General features: G+C 51.7%; 2 protein-coding genes across 4 annotated transcripts in view; both read left to right on the top strand.

Moving 5' to 3' along the window:
• JAKMIP1 (janus kinase and microtubule interacting protein 1) overlaps nucleotides 1-16,914 on the top strand; it is a 180,097-nt gene extending 163,183 nt beyond the window's left edge. For 2 of the 3 annotated variants that reach the window (XM_050792100.1, XM_050792099.1), the window contains exons 19-22: nucleotides 3,505-3,708; nucleotides 12,063-12,128; nucleotides 15,525-15,600; nucleotides 16,799-16,897. In XM_050792100.1, coding sequence (XP_050648057.1) covers nucleotides 3,505-3,708; nucleotides 12,063-12,128; nucleotides 15,525-15,575 — 321 coding nt within the window. In that variant the 3' untranslated portion in view covers nucleotides 15,576-15,600; nucleotides 16,799-16,897. Of the gene's footprint in view, nucleotides 1-3,504; nucleotides 3,709-12,062; nucleotides 12,129-15,524; nucleotides 15,601-16,798 lie in introns of all 3 variants that reach the window. The other variant, XM_050792098.1, reaches the window with a different exon arrangement.
• A 1,366-nt stretch (nucleotides 16,915-18,280) lies between these two features.
• The window catches only part of C5H4orf50 (chromosome 5 C4orf50 homolog), a 64,744-nt gene continuing 58,655 nt past the window's right edge, over nucleotides 18,281-24,369 (top strand). The window contains exons 1-2 of the mRNA XM_050792239.1: nucleotides 18,281-19,112; nucleotides 23,240-23,641. Of these exons, the coding sequence (XP_050648196.1) occupies nucleotides 23,355-23,641 (287 nt within the window). The 5' untranslated portion in view covers nucleotides 18,281-19,112; nucleotides 23,240-23,354. The remainder of the gene's footprint in view (nucleotides 19,113-23,239; nucleotides 23,642-24,369) is intronic.

Genomic DNA, 24,369 nt, shown 5'->3' with positions numbered 1-24,369 from the left:
ACTTAAATAGTTGGACTTAAAGTCCCAAAGCAAGTTTTCCCATAAATAGGAAAAAGAGATGATCACAAAGGAACGCAGAGGTAAAGCAATTAGATGAGGCCAGGTGATTTTCAGAACCGAAGGGACGAGGTGTAAGGTTGGATGTAATATCGCATTTGGCTTGCAAAATTGGTTCTGTGCATCCTGGTGATTAAAGTACAGTGAGATGATGTTCAGGGTCCTGTGTCCTCACACTCAAAGCTAAGTGCTCCTGGCACTGAGAGAAATTCTCCTTGGGGGAGGCGGGGAGTTGAGTAAGATCATGGAAACGTGTCTCTGCAGGAGAGAGAATTTAGAGTTCAATGCCGTTCCTTGTAGGAAGAAGCTAGTGTGGTAGAGACTCTTGAGCAAATCTGTGCCCAGATCATTTGCAGTTAAAGTCATTTTACAAAAATGGGTTGGCACCTACAAAATGCAGAGCCAATCACTAAAAAAATGACTTTAAAACTCTGCTTCCCATGAGAGGCTCCAGGAAGACAGAGAGCAGGTAGCCTGGGCTTAGCTCAAATGGACAGGAGATTCTAGACGTGAAGGCTGGTGCAACTAGCTATGACCCTTGGCCCTTCCTGTCTAGGCTGTGAGGCTTGAATCCCTTCAGACTGAGAGCAGGAGATGCAGACGATCAGAATGGACTAAGCCTTATCAAGACACATTTCCTTCTGGGCACACGATGTATCAGCAGTGTTGAGGGCAACTAACGAATGGAGACATTCTCATCTATACCCTGGTCTGTCTCCTGCCTCTCTAATCTTTTAGGTTTTTCCTTGTTTTGGTCCTGGCTTGGTCCTTTTGAAAACACCCTGCAGGATGGGCCATCCCTATCACACATCCCTGTTCTCCCCTAGCGTTTCCCAAAAAACGCCGAGGAATGTGATTGTAGATGGACCCTAGGGCCCTGCGAAGCGTAGCGCAATAGAGTAAGTTGGAAAACTCTGAAGGACCTCTTGGGGTCTTAGTGTGCTAAAGGGTGAGTTGAGGCTCTGAGAGGAATGTAAGCAAGCAGTGTGCCAAGTTCACTGGATCATTGGACCTTTTTTCAAAGGACATCTTGCAGAACTGGCATTTCTGAAAACACACTTTGGAACACCTTGGGGTCCACCCTTCCTTTGTCTAAGCACCAACTCAGGGAGGCCTGAGGGATCCCTCAGAGTGCTGACTCTGCAGAAGAGGCCCCTGCATGCTGGTTCTGCCACCATATAGAAGCTACCTTCACACTTGGAGTATTTGAAAGCCTGCCGTGGGCAGTGTGCTCCCAGTGGGATTTCAGTCGCACGGGTAGACAGGAGTTCTGACGCAGCTCTGGACTCTCATGAACAGTCAGGAAGTGAAATGCTCTGAGAGGGTGGCAGGGTCGTGTGTCCATGCTGGGGCCAGGACAGCAGGTGCCAGATGCAAGCCTGTGTCCCTTTGTCACTGAGCTGAGTGAGGTGGGGCAGGCCCGCGACGGGGTTTCCAGAATCAAGTGATGCGTTTCCATCTGGAAATTGGCCACGCGGGGGTCTCCTGGGAGCTTGGCTGCTGAGTAGAGAAGGGGTGAGCCTGCAGGCACCAGCAAGCTCTGCTCCGTGTGGAGCCCACCTGGGGGCCCTGCAGCTCTGCCGGGAAACAGATTCCGGTCTTCTAATTCCCCAGGGGCAACCGTTGGGGTGGGCAGAGGTGAAGATGATCATGTTTGTTGGTTAAAATCAGTCTGGCTCAATGGTCCTGGATCCCAGCAGGGAAAAGTCAGAGGAGACCTGAGAAGCAAGTGGCCTGATAGTGATGGAGGGCTACTGGGTTAGCCTCTGCCTCGGTGATGGAGGCCTACTGGGTTAGACTGCCTCGGTGATGGAGGGCTACTGGGTTAACCTCGGCCTCAGTGATGGAGGGCTACTGGGTTGACCTCTGCCTCGGTGATGGAGGCCTACTGGGTTAACCTCTGCCTCGGTGATGGAGGGCTACTGGGGCCTCTGGAGGCCTACTGGGTTAACCTCTGGGTTAACCTCTGCCTCGGTGATGGAGGCCTACTGGGTTAACCTCTGCCTCGGTGATGGAGGCCTACTGGGTTAACCTCTGCCTCGGTGACGGAGGGCTACTGGGCTAACCTCGGCCTCGGTGATGGAGGGCTACCAGTTAGCCTCGGCCTTGGTGATGGAGGGCTACTGGGTTAGCCTCTGCCTCAGTGATGGAGGGCTACTGGTTAGCCTCTGCCTCGGTGACGGAGGGCTACTGGGTTAGCCTCTGCCTCAGTGATGGAGGGCTACTGGTTAGCCTCTGCCTCGGTAACTCTGCCTCTGCCTCAGTGATGGAGGCCTACTGGGTTAGCCTCTGCCTCGGTGATGGAGGGCTACTACTGGGCTACTGGGCTAACCTCGGCCTCGGTGATGGAGGGCTACCAGTTAGCCTCGGCCTTGGTGATGGAGGGCTACTGGGTTAGCCTCTGCCTCAGTGATGGAGGGCTACTGGTTAGCCTCTGCCTCGGTGACGGAGGGCTACTGGGTTAGCCTCTGCCTCAGTGATGGAGGGCTACTGGTTAGCCTCTGCCTCGGTGACTACGCCTCTGCCTCAGTGATGGAGGGCTACTGGTTAGCCTCTGCCTCGGTGACGGAGGCCTACTGGGTTGCCTCAGTGATGGAGGGGTACCGGTTAGCCTCGGCCTTGGTGATGGAGGGCTAATGGTTAACCTCTGCCTCAGTGGCATGTTTCTATTGAAACTCATGGTTCCTCTATACCACCTGTAGTTTCTTTGGAAGAGAAGTAGCTGTCCCTTAGTAAGGACTGTGGGTGGGGATTTAGGAAGGCAGAAAAGGAGCTAATTTTCTTTTGTCCCTAGACATTCCCATAAGATAGCTATATTTAAGTGTCTTGCTGTGAAAAGGAGTAACATCCTGTAATGATGAAAACTCAGCTTTCGCAAGGATCCCCAGTTGGTCACTAATGTCTCATTCAGCTTTGCCAACAAAGGGTGTCTTCCTTTGTGAGGGGTTGGGGCAATTAAAACATTGCCACTATTTGCTTTGGGCTAGAGTTGCATTCTTAAGGCAGCTGAAAACCAAATGCAAATCCAGACATATTTTCCCATTGGCACCCATTAGAAAAGGGGAGATTTGTTCCCAAGGTGAGGAGAGTCGATTGGAAGCCAAGGATGAAATAAAACTCAGGTGACTTGCACCTCTGTTTGAGTCATGCATTTTAAGGGAAGGTTATGATTACTTTTTCTTCTTGCCCTTGTCCCCTCTTGTGCATAGTAGGGGCGTCTGGGTTGAATAGAGTAAAAAATGCTCTAGATAACATGTGCGTGGGGCCGAGTTGCTCCCTCACAGCCTGCTCCCCTGGGCACTGCTGGCCCTGTGCTTGGCCCCTGCCAGATGCCCCTCCCTGCCCAAAACCCCCTCCCTGACTCTGCCTCCACTGGCAGCAGCCTCCTGGTGGTTCCTGTTCACCTCCTTGTGACCTTCCTCTGTCTGTGTGATCTGGGCTCCTCAGAAAATCCAAGACCTGGAGGCCACACTGTACACAGCGCTGCAGCAGGAGCCGGGGCGGAGGGCCGGTGAGGCGCTGAGCGAGGGCCAGCGGGAGGACCTGCAGGCTGCTGTGGAAAAGGTGCGCAGGCAGATCCTCAGGCAGAGCCGCGAGTTCGACAGCCAGATCCTGCGGGAGCGCATGGAGCTGCTGCAGCAGGCCCAGCAGGTAGGCGTCAACAGCTGCTGTGCCCACAGCACCCCCGGCATCCCCGTCGTCCTGTGTGCACCTTGGCACCCTGATGGACCCCTGACTGCCCCAGGCTCTTTCCAGGGAGAGTTGGTGGTAAAGCAAGTTTCTAAGAAGCAAGATTTCATAGATGCCCGTCATAAATCCCTGTGATGGGGCAAGACATTCTATAGAGCAAACACTGAAACATTCATCCAAACCAAGTGCCTTCTCCCTCGGGCCTCCTCCTCCAGCAACTGCACGCTGTTTCCAGGTCAGATGCTGGTCACAGGGAGGCATCAGCTGAATGGTTTGCTTTTTTGCTGCCTTTTGTGATGGTGGCTCATTTGAGGATTGGGCCTTCCAGCTTCCATTGAGGTCTGAAAACCTCAGTGGAACCAAGGTTCCATGTTGCATGTGAGTTTCATGTGCTACTGAGCACACAGGGAGCTGGGGGCTTCATGACTCCTGATTGACCGTGAAGGGAAAGAAGTAGCAGCATGCAGAGCATCTGTTGGGCGCTCACCGTGTGTTGGGCAGTGGCTCCCTGCACTGCAGATCCCTTATCTCAGGGACCCTACGGGTGGGCACTAGGATGTCCACTTTCCAGACAAGAGAACTGAGGCTCAGGGAGGTTAACTCATGTGACTGAAGGTCACCCAGATAGTAAGGATCTAGATTACTGGCGGGGAGGGATGTCACAGAAGGAAAAAAGAAGGGGGATATGGTCAGAGAGAGAGAGAGAGAGAAAGAGTTTGACTTATTTTACGGAACTAGCTCACGCAACTGTAGATAAAGATCAGCAAGTTCACAATCTGCAGGGCACAGCAGAGCCCCAGGGAAGAGTTGTTGCAGTTCAAGCCTGAAGGCCATCTGCTAGCAGCATGCCCCTCTCCTCAGGGAGCTCAGTCTTTCTCTCAAGGCCTTCAGGTGATTGAATGAACCCCCCCACACACATTATGGAGGCTCATCTGCTTCATTCAAAGTCTACTGATTTAGATGTTTATCTCATCTAAAAAAGACCTCCACAGAAACATCTAGTTTGTTTGTTTGTTTGTTTGAAATGGAGTCTCACTCTTATCACCCAGGCCAGAGTGCAGTGGCACGATCTCAGCTCCCTGCAACCTCCACCTCTCAGGTCAAGCAATTCTCCTGCCTCAGACTCCTGAGTAGCTGGGATTACAGGCACCCGCCACCACACCCAACTAATTTTTGTATTCTTAGTGGAGATGGGGTTTCTCCATGTTGGCCAGGCTGATCTCAAACTCCTGACCTTAAGTGACCCGCCCACCTAGGCCTCCCAAAGTGCCATGATTATAGGTGTGAGCCACCATGCCCGGCAACATCTAGAATACTTGACCAAATATCTGGGTACCATGGCCTAGCCAAGTTAACATAAAATCAATCATCATCACCATCAAAGGGAAAGGGTATTCTGGGCAGCAGAGCAGCGTGGTGTGGGTCAGCTTAGGGCAGCAAAGAAGCTGAAAACACAGACACTGGGACCAGACGGCCTGGCTCTGAACTCGCTCTCCCACTTAGTTGTGTGGCCTTGGACACATTATTTAACCTCTCTGGGCCTCAATGTCTTCCTCATGGGGATGATGACAATGCCTGTCTCACCGGGGCATGGTAAGGTTTAGATAATTATTACTTGTAAACTGCTCTCAATAAGTGCAGCCCACTGTGGATTCTTGCTGAGTGTAGTCTATGGGTGGAGGTAGCAGGAGCAGATGGGGAGTTAGGAGCTGGGTGCCGGTTTGTCTCTAAGGCCAAGCACTGTGCCTTCTTTCCAGGACTTGCTCACTGAGTATGCAGCAAATAAAGGAATTGATTTCGTGTTCAGGAGATCCTGCTCAAAGGACAGAGCGACATTTGTGTGTTTGAGCCAAAAAAAAAACAAAAAAAATCGTTACCCCACTCAAAGATTCAAGTCTCATGGAATGTGCTGCTTTTGGTGGCCTAAGTCTGAAATGTATGATGGGTTAGAGAGCACACCGTAAAGATACAGGGCAATGCCGCATTCCACTGTGACTCCTGGAAAAGCCCCCATGCTGCACATGCTGAGAAATGAACCCAGGATCTGAGTGATTTTTTTAAAAGCCAAAGAGCAAGCCATGGCAGTGTCTGCCTGCTGGGCAGTGGAGGACTCGCATCCCTTAAAGAAAACAGTCATTTAAAACGCAAGTGTTTTGTGGTGTTTATGTAAGATCATACGGGACAAATAACTTCCTTTTACCAAACTGTGTAGTCAATTGCATGGAGAAGCTTGAACAGTAGTTTAACCAGGGTTGATATTGCTTTTCCTTTATCTTTGGATCATTTTCAAATTAGTTGAGAATTCTGCTGAAGGTAATTCATAGACACTCCTTTCTCCCACTGAATATTGAAACTTCCCTGACCTCAGTTTTATTAAAATACAGTGATAGGCTGGGCGTGGTGGCTCAATCCTGTAATCCCAGCACTTTGGGAGGCTGAGACGGGCGGATCACGAGGTCAGGAGATCGAGACCATCCTGGCTAACACGGTGAAACCCCGTCTCTACTAAAAAAATACTAAAAAAAACTAGCCAGGCGAGGTGGTGGGCACCTGTAGTCCCAGCTACTCAGGGGGCTGAAGCAGGAGAATGGCATAAACCCAGGAGGCGGAACTTGCAGTGAGCCGAGATCCGGCCACTGCACTCCAGCCTGGGCAACAGAGCAAGACACCATCTCAAAAAAAAAAAAAAAATACAGTGATATGTACATATAAGCTGAAGTCAATACATTTATTCAACAATACATTGCTCTGAGGCTTTAATGGGATAAGATATGCAAACCAATTCACCTGGTACCTGGTAGGTCTTCAGTGAAAGAGGACTCTCTTTATGTCATAATGCGTGGATGTCAATACCCAAGGCAGTATGCTGCCCCCTGGCCACTCAGTGTGGTTCAGGGACCAGGGACATTGGCATGATGCTGAGGCCTGCTAGAAATGCAGGTTCTCAGGCCCTGCCCCAGGTCTATGGAATCAGATTCCACATTTAAGAAGATCCCATGGTGACTTCTGTGCAACTTCAAGTTGTCAAACCTTGTCTTATAGACGCATGGCTGTGAGTTCTAGGGGGATATAAGGGTCTTGTTACTTTTTTGGTTTAGTAAGAAAATGAGTTATTATTCCTTCCCTTCCCCATCACCCTGTCTCCCTCCTCTAGCACACCAGGCAGGAGAATCCAGTACCTACCTCCTCCCTGCTTTGAGTTCAGCTCCAGAACGGTCAGCAAGGCTTAACGTCTGCTGGCCTCAGCTTCTTCATCTGTACTATGGGTAGTTCTGAGCGGCTGCGCCTCCAGGCATTGCCTTGAGGCTCCGGTGTGGTTCTGCAGGTGAAAAAGCTTGGCCAAACTCTCCCAGTGTAACTGTTGATGCCGTGATGTGTGCCGACTCTCGCTCCCCTTCTCCACGTAGTGTTGCACACGTGTAGTAGCAACGGGAGCCCGGAGCCCCCAACCAGTAGCCCGGAGCCTTCAAACTTAGGAGTGCGTCTGTTTTACTGGATGCTTCCTTCAACAGGTCTTCCTGGAAGTGGGTGGTCTAGGTATGACTCCGGGGCAAAGGGGAGACTTTCCAGCCAGCCCCAGTGGCCACATGGTGCTGGGGAAATGAGATGCTGCTGCTTCTGGCTTCCATTCAACAACTATGCGTAGAGCACCCACCCCATGCCAGGCACAGTGCTGCCTATTGGGAGTGGAACAGTGGACAAAGTCCTGCTTCCATGGGGAGGATGTTCTTAGATTCTGGGGAGGGGAAACAAGCAAGACTCGAATAAATACTGAAGATGTCAGAAACAGGCAGAGGCTAAAATGGTGTGAGGAGGTGAGCCAGGCAGCCACCTGGCAGAGAGAACAGCAAGTACAAAGCCCCTGAGGTGGGAATAGTTGACTGTGGTTGAGGAAATGCTTTATGTTTTCTAACAGCTGCAATTTTCAAAAGTAGTACCCTGTGTATAGGATTTTACGGAGAAACCACCACCCTGAAAGTGGTTGTAAAGAGCATCATTAAAACACCTGTTTGAAAACAGGTGTTTGGCTACCTAATTAAGTCTTCAAACCGGCTTAAACAGATGGAGAGATGAAGGCACAGAGACAAAACAGCTGGATGAAGGTCAGCCAGCCACAGAATGACCCCTCCAGGCCAGGCCTGTCCTGAGTCCACTGCCAGAGCCCTGGTCTCCACACTGCATGACCCCCTGAGGGTTCCCTATTCATATTTTGCGATTCTTTGCTATCATTTGATAGTCTCCAGAAATCTGGTATTTTCAAAAGAGTATTGCAAAACCTACATTTTTTTTTCCAAAGGGAAGTAATTCAAACCTGCATTACCGTGATTTTTTCCCCTCCAGGAACATAAAAATTAATGTTTTAAAGTTTATATATGGAAAGCTATGATGTAGCATTAGAAGCCACAGGCTCTCGGGTCAGACAGGTTTTTATTCAAATCCTGTCCCTAGTGATGATGTAACCTGAGGCAAGTTAGTTCACCTCTGTGAGTCTCAATTTTCTTGTCTGTAGAATGGGTACAATCAATGCACACGTCTTGAAGTGTTGTGGTCAATGGAGAATTTATCTAAAGTGCTCACAAAGTAAGCACTCAAGGAATATCAGCTAACATTTGCTGCACTTGGCCTTTCTAACCCAACCTAATCATTATCGTGTCTTCTCTCACCTTTATATTTATAATAGTCCCTAACACTCATGTATTCAACACAGGCGACATGACATAGTACAGCCAGGTGCCCTGGTAACACTCACTCCACTTCTGATCTGGCCCAAGCACTGGCTGCCTGCTTCAACCATGGACAGACCCTCCCAGTCTCCCAGTTTGCTGTGGACATTGCCATTGTATTTCGCCTGGAATCCGGCCCACAGGGTACAGCGATGTCCCCTGCCCAGCCCCAGCTGAAACTGGCATTTTCCAGCCCTGTTAACTCAGAGGAAAAGAGGATGTGAAAACATCCATTAGTGGATGGCACCTTTCCCGACAGAATGATTCTGCACTTTTGTAAAAGGTTCTGCCTGAGTGAAGGTTGGAGTGAAGCCATTGGGGTAAATTCACTTTGTCCTGCCCTCTCTGAGGGTTCAGCAGCACTGGTTTCACTTCCTAGCCACAGTCGGCCTGCAGAGACATCTGCTGGGACAATTCACGATGGCAATGCCCTCTCCATTGTCTCTTTTTCTGCCGAAGCCTTCCTAACACACAGCACCACCACAGCACCTCCCCTGAAACCCTCACTGGCTCCCTAGTGCCCAGAGTACAAAGTCTAGGTTGCTTAGTCTGACCTTCGAAGCCCTCTAGAGCCCCTTCCAACTGCCCTAGCTGCATCGTCCACCTCTCAAAGATGCCCCTGCTGGCCATCATGGCACTGTGTTTTGTTTTGTTTTATTTTGTTTTGTTTTCAGTTGTAACATTCGTGTACCAAGTACTGTTCTAGGTGCTGGGGCAATATTCCAGCCCAGGGAGACAGGGTGGCGCTGACACACAGAAGGCGCTCTATAGATGTTGGTTGAATGAAACTCACACGAGTCCTATGAAGACAGGTCATTGATGCCATTTTTCACGGGAGAGCAGAGTGAGGCTCAGAGAAGGTAAGCAACTTGTCCAAGGTCACACAGCCAGGAAGCAACAGAGCTCAGCTGTGAACTCAGGTCATCAGATCAGGAAACTCTTACCCACTGCTCCTTCTGGCCTGCCACACTCTGATGAGAGACTGTTTCCTAAGCATGAACGTCAAGAAAGATCAGAATGACAGCCAGGCTCTCAGGCTGATTTGTAAAGCCCAGAAGTTGTTCCTGGGGGATTCTCAGAAGTTGTTTGGAAACTGTAAAGCCGGACATTAGATTACAAAGCCTTGTCCTACAGATCCCATTTTGCCCTCCGAGTCACGGAGTCCCACACAGATATCACAGCAGAGGGTTCCAGACACAGAGAGATCGTGTCACTCACCCAGAGCCCAACAGCTGCTACATTCAGGGCCCAGAATTCAAGCCAGGTTCAGGCCGCATGCCCGCTGACTCAGCAGCTCCTCGGCCGCCCTGCATGTGAGGGGGTTGCCGGGAAACCCCTGCCACTGCCAGACTGAGGTCACACCATTCCCTTAGGGTGGGAGAGAGTAGAAAATTACCGGTTGTAAAAACTAACTTATGGTGTGCTCAATGCCAAGCTCTGCTCTAAACACTTGGTACAATTTTGCTTGTTAAATCCTTAGATGTGGGCGGCACCCGTCTATAGATAAGGACACCAGGCCTCAGGGAGGCGGAATAATGGCCCGAGGTCACAGATCCAAGAGAATCTTTTTTTTTCTCTGTCTCCTTCATGGAATCCATTCTGTTTGGCTGCCCCTGCGATCATCCTGAAATCAAAAGCTCATCATGTCCCTGCTTAGAACCCGTCACTGGCTCCCCATGGCAACCCCAAAGCTGTGAGCACCTCATCGGGACATGGGCCATTCCAGACCCTCTGAGCTCTGTCCCCGACCCCACACCTCAGGCCCCTTGGCCTCCTGCATGTGCCGTTCCCTCTGTCTGGAATTCCCTTCCCCTGCTGTGCATCTGGTGAACTGTCATAGGTCCCTGCTGGGTTCCACGTCTCCTCCAGCCCACAGCTCAATCCCTCACCCCTCACCCTCCTCACGCCTCTTTAGTTATTTATTTATTGAGATGGAGTCTCGCTGTGTCACCCAGGCTGGAGTGCAATGGCATGATCTCGGCTCACTGCAACCTCCGCCTCCCAGGTTCAAGCGATTCTCCTGTCTCAGCCTCCCCACAGGAGCACACCGCCACACCCGGATGCCTGGCTCATTTTTGTATTTTTAGTAGACGCATTTCACCATGTTGGTCAGGCTGGTCTCGAACTCCTGACCTCAGGTGATCCACCTGCTTCAGCCTCCAAAAGTGCTAGGATTACAGGCTTGCGCCACTGCGCCTGGCCCCTCTTGGTTTTCTTGATGGCGTTTGCGTTCATCTGATGCCCTTTCTATTTATTTGTATGCTGCTATTGTTTGAACCATAATTGGACTATAAGGGGAGAGACTTTGCCTTTCTCCCCAGGACTGAAACACGCCCAGGCATATGGAGCCCTATTTACTGAGTGACTAAATGTTCCCACAGTGGTGGTTCTCAAAGCAGGGGCCCTGGACCATCCACGTCCTCATCACCCAGGAGCTTGCTGGCGTGCACCTTTCATGCAGGCCCCACCCCAGCCAGGCTGAGTCAGAAGCTCTGTGGGCGGAGCTTGGCAATCTGCATTTAAATAAGCTCTCTGGGTGATGCTGACACAGACTGGAGAACCACTGCCCTACAGAATGCAAGACGGCTTCTCTGGGCCTGAATAAAGGCCTGTGGTGACTCCACTTTTAATTTCTGCTGGCTGGAATCGTCCACCCTTCCACCTCCCAGCATTGTCTCAGTGCATGAGCTCTGTATCCCATTCAGGGCGGACAAGGGGCAGCAGCCCACTGGGCAGAGTTGCCCCAGAGGAACCCACTTTGGTGGGGCCCTTGATGGGGCGGAAGCCCTGTGAGCACATGAAGAGCTGGAAACGGGGGAGTTCACGGGGGAGTTCACCAGATTCCCTTGGTGGAGAGGCTGCGTGGCACGGGAAGGAATGATGGGTAAACCACCCAGGGAATTAATTCTGCAGGCGCAGCACCAAGGAAGGTGACCAGGAGTCCCGGTTTGCCCAGGATGGAGGGGTTTCCTAGGACTCACACCAGGAAAGTCCTGGGCAAACCGGATCTGTTGGTCACCATGGTACCACGTGCTGAGTGGCATTCTAAGAGGGTGGGGTGGATGCTGGTGCAGTGGTTCCCACCAACACCTCCTCTGCCCTTCTCCCTTCCTCCCCCCAGCCCCCAGGCTGCAGCTAAATAAATCTTGGACAAGTATGTGACTTGGTGTCACATCCCACCCATGCCCTTTATTAGCTGCTCAGGGTGCCTACATGTTTTGGCCCAGTCTCAATGTTTTATTTTCAAAAGATCCCCTCTTAAGAATGGGTACTGTGTAATTCTATTTCCACAAACTTCTAGAACAGGCACGATCCATTATTAGCGATAGAAGTCAGAACAGAATCCCTTTGCAGGGCTGGAATTGAGCCAGGGGACCAAGGCCTTCTGGGAGCTGGGACGCTCTCTGTCTTGCTTTGGGCGGTGGTGACACGGGCTTGTGCACGTATCAGAGCTCACCAAGCTGCCCGCAGTGTTTGTATCCTTTATGGCTTCTGTGCTAGAGCACAATAAAAAAATAAAATAAAAATAAAAGCAGAGGTTTTAAACCTGGAAAATGTACTTTTTCTGACACATAGCCTGGTGTATTTCAGAGAATCCGAGAACTGGAGGACAAACTGGAGTTTCAGAAGCGGCACCTGAAAGAACTGGAGGAAAAGGTAGGTGACTGCAGCTCACACTGTCCCCAGGTTTCTTTCCATGAAATGTTAGCGCGGAATCATTTTATTTCATAACGTCCAAAGCATAGACTCTGTCTCCAGCCCTCCTTTCTCTGCCCTTCTTCCCCCAAATCAGCACCTCATGGAAATTGGTAGCTCCTCAAAATTCCTTCCTGGTAAAGGCATTTCCTTCTCAATGGCTGTCAAAAATTTGCAGGCTGGGGCAACTCTGTATATCTTTTTCACCAAAGCCTTTCCCCAGAATCCCTCCCCTGCTGTCTCACTAGGAAAGAGGTGAAGCATGTTAGCCCACTGAGGTCGGTGGCATCCCCCTAACCACAGACACAGGTTCTCGTCCAGGGACTCATTCATTTTTAAATACCTTCTGTATGCCCCAAACCAGTCGCATGTTCCTGGAAGACGCAGCCTCTCCCATCCCAGAGGACGTGAGGCTGGCCTCTCATTGGGCTTTGGGTATGTTCCACCAGCCCATTTACCATGATGCCCATTTTATGGGTGAGGAAACTGAGGCAGAGATAGATTAGGACACCTGTCCATGGTCCCGCAGCTAGGAAGGGATGGCTGGGGTCTCCATGGACGTCATAGCCATCCCACTCTGCCCCTCCATATGACGTTGGTCCAGACACACACATGAGTCTTGCTCAGGACACACGCAAAGCAGCTTTATCATGGCATTGCCCTTCATCTTCTTCCACCTGATGGCTGTGAATCCTTGAGGACAGGGTCTACGTGGTGTTCATCTGATTCAAGACATTTCTTGCCGCAGGATAGGGCATCATCAAATGTTTGTGGATGAGTAAGCAAATGATCCTAGATGAGTACAGAAAAACAATAATTGCCTATTTAGTGTCACAGAGGTAAGTTCAAGTGTGGCAACAAGATGGAGGGCCGCTGAACCCATCCAGGAGGTCCGGGGGCCGGCATGCCTTTGCCCGAAGAGGGGGTCCCACCTGAATCTCAAAGGTCATGGTGGGATCAGCTTGGGAAGAGGAGGTAGAAAGGGCATCTCTGGGCTTCATGTGTCTGAGGCCAGTCTTGTGAGACAGGAAGCTGACTCATTTCAGGGACAAACCAGGGCAGAAGTCTCTGGAAGGCAGATTCCAGGGCTGTTCAAAAAAGGGATAACAGCCTTTCCAGTCCTGTAGAGAATCAAATCATGTGCCCAGAGAGATGGGACAGCTCTTAAGATTTCACCTCTGTTTCAGATGCTTCCTCTCCCTTCTTTTGTGAGAGTCGGCTCCCTGCAGAGGAAATCACCTTCCCATCTCTGCTGGAGGCGTAGGGCCCTGCCAGGTCGCAAGTGGACTGAGGATCTGTGCACAGGGGTGGGGGCAGGGCTCGCCTGCCAGTTCCCTGGTTACCCTCATGGGAACCCCAGTTTTAGCTGATTCCTAGAGTCCCCATCTGCCAGATGCCCCCCCCACCAACTCCCCAAGGATATTTTGAGAACTCAAGGGGGTCTCAAGTATGATTGAATTTAAGAATTGCTTGAGGCATAAGCTGGCTTTGCAGATAGATGAGCCTGGGCTCTCCTCTGGTCTTGCCCAAGTGGGCCCAGAGAGCCTGGGAAATTCACCCCTCTGCCCCAGGCCTTGGTGTTCTCATGTGCTGCTAGGAATGGTGCTCTGTCTCTGAGGGTGGATGTAGGGATGAAATTAGGTTGAGGATATGAAAGTTCGCAGCCCAGGGCCCAGGCAAGGCATGTGGACTGGCAGCACCAGTTCTTCCCATCTCATAGGTAGTTCTACCACTTCTGTTGGTAAAATGGGTCACAGAGCCAGATATGATAAAAGAAAGGCTTAAAACATGCCCAAGGTCATCCTTGCTGATGAAAATGTTAAAAGTCAGGTGCAATGAGCACACACTTAAAATAACACTCACTATATCCTCAGCAGTGAGAATACCTGGGAAATGTTGGAATCCTCTTTCTGGCTCTGTTTTGACTCTTTTCTCAAAGCCAATGTTTGGGGACTGGTCTGTCTCCTTTTGCCGCAGAAGGGAGTTGTGGAGGCTGGCATGTAGAGCAGGAGGGACTGGCCAGGATGGACGCCTGATGAGGCCTGTAGGGCTGGAAACCTTCCAAGATGCCTCATGCCACCTTCATTTCCTTATAGGCACTGGGGTCTGTGACCGTGGAAATAGCTCCAGCCACCACTATCCCTGGCTCATCAGTCCCTTTGTCATTGCCAGAAACTCTTTCCTGCCACACCCCACTGGATGGTCTTAATGAATCCTTCCCTCTCCCCAGGCCTCAGTTTCCCCATGTGGAAGATGAAGGGCTGGGTGATTCCCAAGGCCCCTTCTAGCTCTGACTTCCAGTGATCCTACACCTTGTTTAGAAGTTGACGGCTGTCAGCTTGGACTTTTCCAATAAATAATATAAGGAGATATTACCTTGTTTTTTGGGGAAAAAAGGCCAACTCAAGGATTATTTTCAAAAGCCCCAGCTGATGTTCAGATATGTTTCACCTAATGACTTGCAACTTCTTTTCAACAAAGCAAGTCCTGAAAAGGGTAAGAAAAGAATTCTACTTTTAAGTCGACATGTTTAATTTTTCCTCCTGTTAAGACCGTTTTTCCCTGATTTTTTTTCTCTGTAAGTAAACTAATCAAATGACATGAAAGATTTTAAACAGTGACTCTCTTGGAAGAAAGAACCCTGGTAAAGTTGGTATAGGGCTGGGGTGTCTTTGACTTCCCTGGGCCACATTGAAAGAAAAATTGTCTTGGGCCACACATACATTACACTAACACTAACAATAGCTGGTGAGCTAAAAAAAAAATTGCAAAAAAAAAAATTCATAATGTTTTAAGGAAGTTTACATTTGTGCTGGGCCACATTCAAAGCTGCCCTGAGCCACATGGGGCCCGTGGGTAGCGGGCTGGGCAAGCGCAGTGTAGGGGAAAGGGCTCTGCTGGTCTGTAAGTTGGACTGGGTGACCTTGAGTGGAATTTACCTTGATCTTTGGTGCACACATCATGCCCCCGTCTCTTGGTGGGAGCCACTGACCACGACCACTGGCTGGGCCTTCCTCTATTTATACTGGCCTGCCCACGTTCTGCGTGAAGTCCACATCACAGCACCAAAAAGACCTGTCCCGGTCCAGAGTGTCAGTCTCCCCTGTCTGAGTTAGCCGCATGTTTGGGGAGGGGGTCGGGATAACCCACCCTGAGTGTGGAAGGCCCCAGGATGCGTTTCCCAGGGGAGATCAGTCCCTAAGGCCTGTTTACTTCCCATTTCTCTTTCCCAACCCAACAACTCAGTGTCATAATTCTTGTAAAATGCTGTCATTGAGTTCCATACTACATATCTTACATCTGTTTTCTTTTCTTTTTCTTCTCTTTTCCTCATTTTCTTTTGGTATTATTTTATAGTTTTTGTTCCTTTTTTTGTTTTTCTCACTAGCATTCATTCTGTGGCCTTGATGACTTCAGTGAGCCAAGACCTCGGGTTGGTATCCTTTCCTTTTCGCAGATGAAAATGATGATTTTCTAAAACGGGAGGAGTCCTCCCCAGTCCCTGACGGTCCCGTTCCTTGAGAGATGAGGCACTGTGGAAGGTGGCGTTGTGCTGGACGCCTCAGCTCATGGGGCTGGGTCAGCGGGGGAGACCGCCCTGAGGAGACCGCCCTGAGGAGGGGCATCAGGGAGGCTCACTGCGAAGAAGATTCTCCCCTGTGGAGTTTCATCCACAAAGGGGGACTCTGTTTTATTCTAAAGGTTCTCTCCAGTTTGGCTTCAGTCCCTGGTGCTCTCAGTTGCCATGTGGACCAGTAAGTCCTCTGTAGAGTCCAGAGTCTTTGGCTTCCAGGTTCAAGGGCTGCAGGAGCAGGAGGTTGCTGGACAAATGGCTCATGGGCCCAGACTGCCACTTATGTGCAAAGTGCCCCAGGGTGCCCATGTAAGAAGCCATCCAGCTCCCTCTCACCCCTGTCCTGTGCTGGGTTTTGACACCTGTGCCATGCTCAGGGACCTCTGGAACAAGGCCACCTCAGCATCTGGTCCTCCTCTGACCACTGAGCCCTGTGTGTCCCCAGGACCCAGCTCCCACCCTAGACACCTGGGCCCTTGCACATTCTCCCTGAGAGTGACCATTTCAGAGCCAGGGGCTGCCAGGACCCATAGACTCTAGAATTCTGTCTTTGAATCCAGCCCAGGCTGAGGGCCCCCTGGGTTCCGGGGATACCTACAGTACCCACCAGGTAGCTACCTGGACCCCTTGGGCTGAGCTCCGAGGCCAGGGCCCTGCCTGATGTCCTCATGGGCGTCCCTGAGGCTGACCCCAGTCCACAAAGGCTTTGGTCTGGTACCTTCTGTACCCAAGTGTCTGGGACAGTGCTGGACACATGGTCGATATTCATTCGATGTTTATGGACTGAGTAAGGGAAAGATCTCAGGTCTTAGCTGACACTCAGTCCCATCTGATCAGGGGTGGGGGTGGCCACAGGGGGTGGGTGGGTGTTAGGGGATGGGTGATCTGATCCTGCTGCTGCTGCTGCCTCTCCTGGGTTGTGGGGGAAGGTCCCTCAGGGCTCAGCTGGGGTGTTCATGACAGCAGTGGGGGGAGGGGGCAGATAAAGCCAAGGGATCCTGCAGTCATTTTAACCCTTGGTTCTTGTGTCGTTTCAAATTATGTTTTAATCTTTCAGGATAGAAAAAGAGTTTATGGAATAAACTGAGTCCCTACGGCAACCCCAACCCCACTCAAACCAAATTCAACAGCGAAACAAGCTATTCAAAGTCCAGAGACTGCAAACAGAATTTATGTATATTTGACAATAGCTTTAAGGGGAAGCCTTTGGACGCATGGCTGGGTCCTGGCCAGCCCAAGCCGTAAGGACTCTGCAGGGACGATGGGGATTTTGTCAAACTTGGAGCCACATCCATGTCCCAGCTCTGGCACCTTGAAGGCCCAAGGGGGCAGAGACCTGAATGCCAGGAAACTAAGTGCAATTACCAGAAACCAAGGGATCGGCAGCCACTGCACTGTCTGGGGACAGGCCCGAGTCCTCATCCCCACGCTAGATGCCTCCCCAGGCCACAGTGTGCGTGTCCAGCTGGACCCGGGTGGGTGCCGTCTCTGCCCTGTGTACATAAATCTCCACGAACCGTGGTGTGTTCGTCCCAGAGTTTGTCTGCCGGAGCGACTTGCAAGTGTCCTTGTAATGTGAATCCCAGTTCAAGTTCTGCTCAGCAAAACCTCTGAATCTGTTCACAGCTGGATTCAGCAGCTGGCAGCCAGAGAGACAGGGCAGGACTCTGATGAGGGGCTGGAGCCTTGCCCATCATGGAGGAGCTGACCCCAGGGACCTCAGATTTCCGAGGGGAGGCCGAAGGCTCTGTCACTCTTGTGGGTGTGACACGGCAAAAGTCTCAGAGCATGACTGTCCCTGCGACCAGGTGGACTGAGGACTGATAGAGCAGACGTGACCACCAACCAGGCCACACTCAGGCCTATGTTGCATCTCGGTGGTAATTTGCAAGGGGCTGCCAAGGAGGAGACGCTGGAGCACCTGCAGGAACTAGGTTATTTCCACAGCGGCCCCGAGACCAGGTCCTGCTGTCACCACTGTGGGGAGGAAGTGAGCTCTTCCTGCCTTGGGAGGCCACCCCTGGATGGAGCCAGAAGAGCTGTCAGGGTGTTGGAGGCCTCCCTGGAGAGCGGATGGAGTGGGGCAGCTACAGCGAGTCAGACACCAGCTGAGGATGGTCAGCCCAGGGGGCAATTCCCCAAGTTCCTTTCCGATGTTGTTCCTGTTGTTATTCTAGGCTGGGTGGGGGCATCTCCAGAAGAAGCCACCTGCTCACAGGATGCTTCTCCCAAACTTCTGCACGGGAAGACGTTTGGAATTAGAATAGATGAAGTGAAACAGAAGACTGAATGTGATGAGGAGGCTGGCTGTGTCTGCATGGGAAAAGCCGGCTGAAGGCCAGGCCGGGTCATCCTCAGCTGGTTGCAGGTGGACAGGCTCAGGCCCTGCTCATCAGGTGGAAGGAACAGGTCTGTGGTCTCTGGTGAGAAGGACCTTTGGACAAAAGGGAAATGACTGAAATTTAGGCAGTTGAGGGAACTCATGGGGTGAGGGCGACAGAAGAGCTAGAAGTTCTCAGAAGTTCTCAGAAGTTCTCAGATCCACGGATGGAGAAGGACACAGTGCCCTGCACAGAAAGGGCCCTGCCAGCCGGGGAGGGCTGCTCACACCACATCCCAGGATCCATCTCTAAGCAGAAATGCGCCAGGATGGCCCAGCATTACTCATTCTCTTTTGAAATCAAAACCGCAAAGCACCCACTAGCTCAGCCTCCGTAACTTACCAACACTTGGTGAAATATGAACAAACTGATGTCGGTTGAAAACATAGGCATCCTAGCAGCCCAGGGGGCAATGGGAGAGTGGGATCACACAGTGAGTGAAAACAAAGGCACGCCTACTGTTTCCGGCCGGGAAGCACAGGATGCATTGCTGTGCTAACTTCTGCGGGCAGAAGTCTAGGGGCACCCATGGGTCTCTGGAATGTCGGTCCAGCACTCTTGTAGCCACTGCAGGAGTGCGGTCCTCACGCCTGCCTGTCCCCATCCTTCATTGGGTGAAGGGCAGTGTCTGTGTCTGCTGGGCTCTCCCACTGAGATCATGTGACCGAAATGGCCTTGGCTTTGAAGTCAGACCCATTGGTCCCTGCCAGCCTGGCCTCTTCCTGCTGCGGACACTGGCAATGTCCTTGCCACTCTGAGGAATGGTGGTGATAGTTCCCATGTGAGGCCTTGGGAGAGGTCTGAGCTGGAGGGTTAGATCTGCAGGCTCCTGCAGGCCACCGTGGCTGCTGGTGGGAGACATAGCATCCTCTGTTCTCTCCTTGGGAGTTGTCCTCAGAGGAGTCCATACAGCCGGCCCGGGGCCAGGACCTGTTCTCTTTGGCCCTCCACGAGGCGGTGCAGGATGAAGCATGAGGCTCACACTGGCAGGTATGAGGGTTTCCCTGCATAGAAATGCAGAGTCCCTGTTAGGAACCAGTATTTCTTGTCACAGTCCCAGCCATGACTTCCCGGCTCCCTGCTAGGCACAGTCCTGGCTGCTAGGACCCCAGTTTCAGGAAGCTTCAGAGCTGTGCTGCGCCCCAGTGCACTCACCCCTCATCCACAGCCCTGTGCATAGGTCAGGCACATCTGCCAGGGCTTTGAACGTTGTTGTCTAGTAACACGTATGTGGCTTCCAGGGCAGCAGAGTTACAAAGTCTGGGGAACCCAAGGTCACTTCCTCAGGTAGAAAGGAGAAGTGTGGCTCCACACTTTAGCATAGCCCTCCCCACGGGTCAGCTGGGAGGTTCAGCGGAGAGCCAGCCCCGAATGTTCCTGGCACAGAGATATCCGTGGTGCAAACACAGGTTTCCACTTCTCTCTCTGACACCTCAATCCTCTGTAGGCCAAAGGCGACCAGGGAGGAGCTGGGGCAGAGAAGTCAAGGGGTCAGACTGCGTTCTGTCACCGCCACTCTGGCCGCCTCCTGCCGGCTGAGGAGCCAAGGCCGGGACTGAGGCCGGGAGACCAGTTATGCAGGGACAAGCCGGGCTGATTTGTCCAGGACGGCGGGGGATTCTGGGAACACAGGACTTCCTGTTTTAAAATGGAGGAGGTTCTGGGCAAACTGGGAGGTCATTACCCCACGGGTATGAGGCTTTTCTCACCGAACCCCACTTCCCTTCCGGGTCTGCAACTGGCTGCAGGTGTTTTGGCTGAAGCGCAGTGCCTGTGCCGAGCAACTTAGGTGAAATGGGCTTTGTATTTCACACGAATGCCCTGAGAGCCAGCTCACGCTCAAGGGTGTGAAATCCTACACAGCCTGCCCCCAGTTCGGTGCTGGGCCCTGAGGGGAGGGGAGGAATAGAAATGTGTGGGCGGGCGGGCGTCTCTCCCAGTCAGGAGCAAGGCTCACCCTGGCTGGTTGCATGCCCCGCTTTAGCTCCGGCTTCCCCATCCTTCCCAAGCAAATTCAACATCTGCTCCCATCCGCTGCTCCTTTATCCGCCGGGAGCATCCAGGACTGTGGCCCCCGGGTCTTCCTCGCCGGCTGTAACCCCTCTGTAACCAGTAGCAATCCTGCCTGACACCCCCAGGACAAACAGTGGCCAGTTTGACCTTTGGTTATTTTCTCACATTTAAACAGGGTTTGCCAGGGCTCTGCCAAATTGGGTGGGAAATGGCAAACATGCCGTTGTGGGGTCCTCTTCCCTCCCGCCCTGCCTGGTTGTCTGGACTCCTAGGGCCTTCTGTAGGGACTCTTGGGGCCTTCTGTAGGGCCCTTCTCTACGCCCCAGATTCCGGCTCTGAAGTAGGGTGGAGTCCAGGTCTTCACACGGCCAGACCTCCTTATTTCCCTCCCAGCTTCCCCCCAACTCTCAGGGGCTGTTGTTCCAGTAGAAACAGGGACTCTTGATTTCTTCCATAGCCTGTGTTCTCCCTGTTACCACCCTCAGTCTCAGGGAACCTCCCCAAGGATCCCAAGGGGTCAGAACCCCATCCTTACATCTGCACATCAATCTGTCCCCTTCTCCTGCCCAGGCCCTGTCACTTCTGAGGGGCCTGCAGGCTCAGATCTCCACCCCAGGCTACCACAGAGGTTGGTAAACCATAGGCAGGCCACGATTTTCTCTGTTTGACCTTCTTCTTCCCCCAAGAGCCTCCGTCACTTACCTAAAAGACCTGAGAACACTTCCCTGGAGAGGCCCCGCCTGCTTCACTGTCCTTAGGCGAGAAGGAAGGACGTGCCCTCCCTCAGGGCTGCTCCCAAGGAAGGGCTGGAACACCTCCTCCTCCTTGGTGGGCCTGGGGTAATTTTTCAGTCTCTTGCTGCTGCCTTCAGCTGTCACTCAATCCTCCTGCTCTGCATTGGCTCCTCCTGGCTGATGTTCCTCAGGGCTCATGGTGCAGTGCAGATACAGGACCGACCACCACCCCCCGCCACCTCCCCAGAGCTCAGTTAGTCATCGCCACAGCGGGGAGCGGGGACTGCTGCCAGTTTCATCTTGCAGGGGGCCAAGTCACTTGCCTAGGATCATGTGGCAAGCAGGCTTGAAAGTTGGACGCAGCTGGACAGTGTTGCGTCTGCCCCCCATCCAGCAGACAGCATGCGTATTTAGTGTGTGCCGGGTGCTCTGCTGAGGGCTTTGCAGGGATTGACTTATTTATTCCTCGACAGCTCTTCACTTAGGCACGATTTTTACCCTCCTTTTTTCTTTGAGAAGTTAAGTAATTTTCCAAAATCACATCTGAGAAGCGATGGAGACAGGCCTGGAACCTAGGCAGCCTGGTCCCAGCGCCTGGGATCTGAGTGGCTCTACTGCACCCCCGCCCCCCGCCTCTGACCGCCCCAGGTCCACTGAAACCCCTTGTGGCCACCAAGACATTGGCCACTGTTGGGAAAATATGATTAAAGACAAAAGCTTCTCCCAGCGCAGAAAACCTCATCACAAAGAAAAGAAAAAAAAAAAGGTTTTATTATTGAATAAGCATTAAACCAAGATATGAGATGCATTACAGGCAACCCACTGAGAGATTGCAAAGACAGAAAGAAGTTTCAACCTTTTGTATAGCTAGGCAGGCACAATGCATGCACACATTCTCTCACCCTCATCCCTACGGAAAAGGACTTGATAGCGTCATTGCTTCACATGGTTCATCCTAAACTCACCTGGCAACTAGGGCAACCCTCTGTGTTCATTAATTTGTTTTATACAAAGGGAAAAAAAACGTCTCCTGCACCTGGGTTCCACGCTTCTGTCACTTCCTGTGACAGGTTTTGCATTTTGGAGCCAGGCGCCTGGCCAATTAGGCTCCTTCCTCCCACTGAACACTAGGGGCGCTGTTTTCCTTGGAATTTACATCCCAAAGAGGCGGTGCCCAGGTCCTTCAGGAAAACATTCCCGGGTCATACAGCTGGCAAAAGGCTTATTTCGCTTTAAAAAGGATTTACACATATTTCAAAGAGACAAAGAAAGAACTTACAAATTTTCTAAAGTAAATGCTCTAAGAAAAGGGAGGGGGGACGTTTCTTATTTTTAACAGGGAGATGGAAGCCTCTTATTTTCTGTTTGTCTGCCTCCATCTTGCTCCTGCCAACCCGGAGTGCTCGATCCTCAAAATGACATTTGACCAGGCACCTCCCTTCTCCCAGGGGCCCACAGAAACGCCAGAGTCCTTGAGTGCCTGTAAGAGGATGGCACCCAGCCTCCTCTGTCCTCACTCCCCACTTCCTCCTTCTGTGTGTCCACCGGGCCAGCTCAGTCTGGTCCTCCCGTTCCCTTCACCTGTCCTGCCTCTCTGTGCGGGGCAGTGGCCTGAGGATGCTCCCCACCTGGGGGAGTCCCCTCCCCACCTCTCTCTGCTGTAATCCCCCATTCCTCCTACGATCTCTTCAGCCTGGAGCTCCCTCCCCCTCCTCCGGGTGCCCAAAGGATGCATTTGCTCCTGTTTTGGGGTCTTGTTGCTCACCTATTACCGTATCTCCTGTGTCAGAATGCACACTCTCTAGTGTGGGAGTCAGATCCATATTTGAATCCTGACTCTGCTACCTCCCATCCCACCTGTGAGGCCCAGATAAGCTCCTTCACCTTGCAGAGCCTCCATCGGACCATCTGTATAATGGTCATGTTAACGCCTACCTCATAGGGTCACTGGGAGAATTGGACTGGGTAAGGCAAGAGAGGCCCCCGCCCCTGGTGCAGACGGCACCCAGGGCAGCATAAATTTCCCATCCTCTTCCCCTAGCAAACTCTAGGTCCTTGAAAAGTATGCGCTGTACTCAGAGAGGAGGTGTGGAACTTTATTCATTATGTGGTAAAAAGATGAGCTTCATTGACTACTGGGCGTCTCCAACATCTGATGGCCTTACCTGGAGATCTTACTTTTCCTCTCTGTGTTCATCACCAGGCATTTCATCTCATGTGATTTTTCTGCAACTTTTTCTTGCTTCGCGTGAGTTCTGGCATGCTGACTTGTAAAATGAGAGGCTTTCATTCATATTGTATGATGCTTGTGCGGATGAAACCCAAGTCACCCACTCATGAATAATCCACCTGTTCTTGCCCTTCTCAAAGGATATTCTCCTGAACAATCTGAAGTCACAACCACCACCTTGAAACCTCCAGGAAGTCAATGTTGCAAACTCACTTAATTTTATTATTAAGTCTTGCCCCATGAAATATTTGCGAGATGGAGCCAACAGCTAAGGGACGGACTGAGAAGAGTTTCAGCTATGTCATCAGAGCCCCCAGCAGTGAGGGGTTCGACATAATGAACGTTGATGTGAAGATTGACACATCCTGGATATTCCAGGACATGGAAGATAGTGCTGAGGAGCAGGCAGGTCTTCAGGAAGAAGCAGCTGGTCACCCAGACGTGGATACGGGGGCCCTCAGGAGGCAGCTGGAGTCCTCCCAGCAGAAGCTGTCAGCAGCGGTGGACAAGTACGTGACATCAGAGTCCGGGCTGAGAAGCAGGTAGCGATGCCGTTTTGATTTCTCTGTGTGTATTTCACAAACCCCAGGGCCATCAGAGTGTGTCACCATAGTGTGTTGAATCACACCACGCAGTTGGGGAAACCACCTCTCCACAGGCACGTAACCTGCCCACTCAGTCACTTGCCTTCTGCTTCTCCCGCCTTCCTTCTTCGGCTCTGTACCTGCAGGCGAGGCTGCCTGGGCTCCTCTGCTCAAAAGCTTCCATGGAGGTGCAGCCAACGGGAGGCCCTGAAATGGAGGGAGGCGGGGAGAAGCCAGGTCCTTTCCCTCTCTTCTGCTCTGGGTGACTGTTCCATGAAAGGGCCATATGTACAAAGTGACCCAGAAGGACAGAAGGAACGGAGAAACCAGAGAAAGAGGCAGACAAATCCAGTTGGTCGGTTTGGGGTGATTTTTTTCGGGGAACTGGCAGACAGAAGCATGATTTTAGGCAGCTGCCAGACAAATAGATGTCCATGCAGCAAACCTTCCACCCCCAACCCAGGGCTTATATCCTGGGGAAAAAGCGTATGTGCTCTGGAAGGCTTGCATAGGTGGCTACAGGAATCACAGCCTGTGGTTTCTGCAACAACAGGGGTTGTTTTGGAGGAAACTCACAATGAATAGGTGTTTCTACGTAAAGAGAACTACATCAAGTCCACATCTTGGAGGCATTCGTGGACTCAGGGTTAGTCAAGAGTCACGTGCTGGATTAGCATTTAAAATAA

This window comes from Macaca thibetana, chromosome 5 (genome assembly GCF_024542745.1).
Source record: "Macaca thibetana thibetana isolate TM-01 chromosome 5, ASM2454274v1, whole genome shotgun sequence".
NCBI classification, from domain to species: Eukaryota; Metazoa; Chordata; class Mammalia; order Primates; family Cercopithecidae; genus Macaca; species Macaca thibetana.
This window is presented reverse-complemented; position numbering and strand designations above follow the sequence as displayed.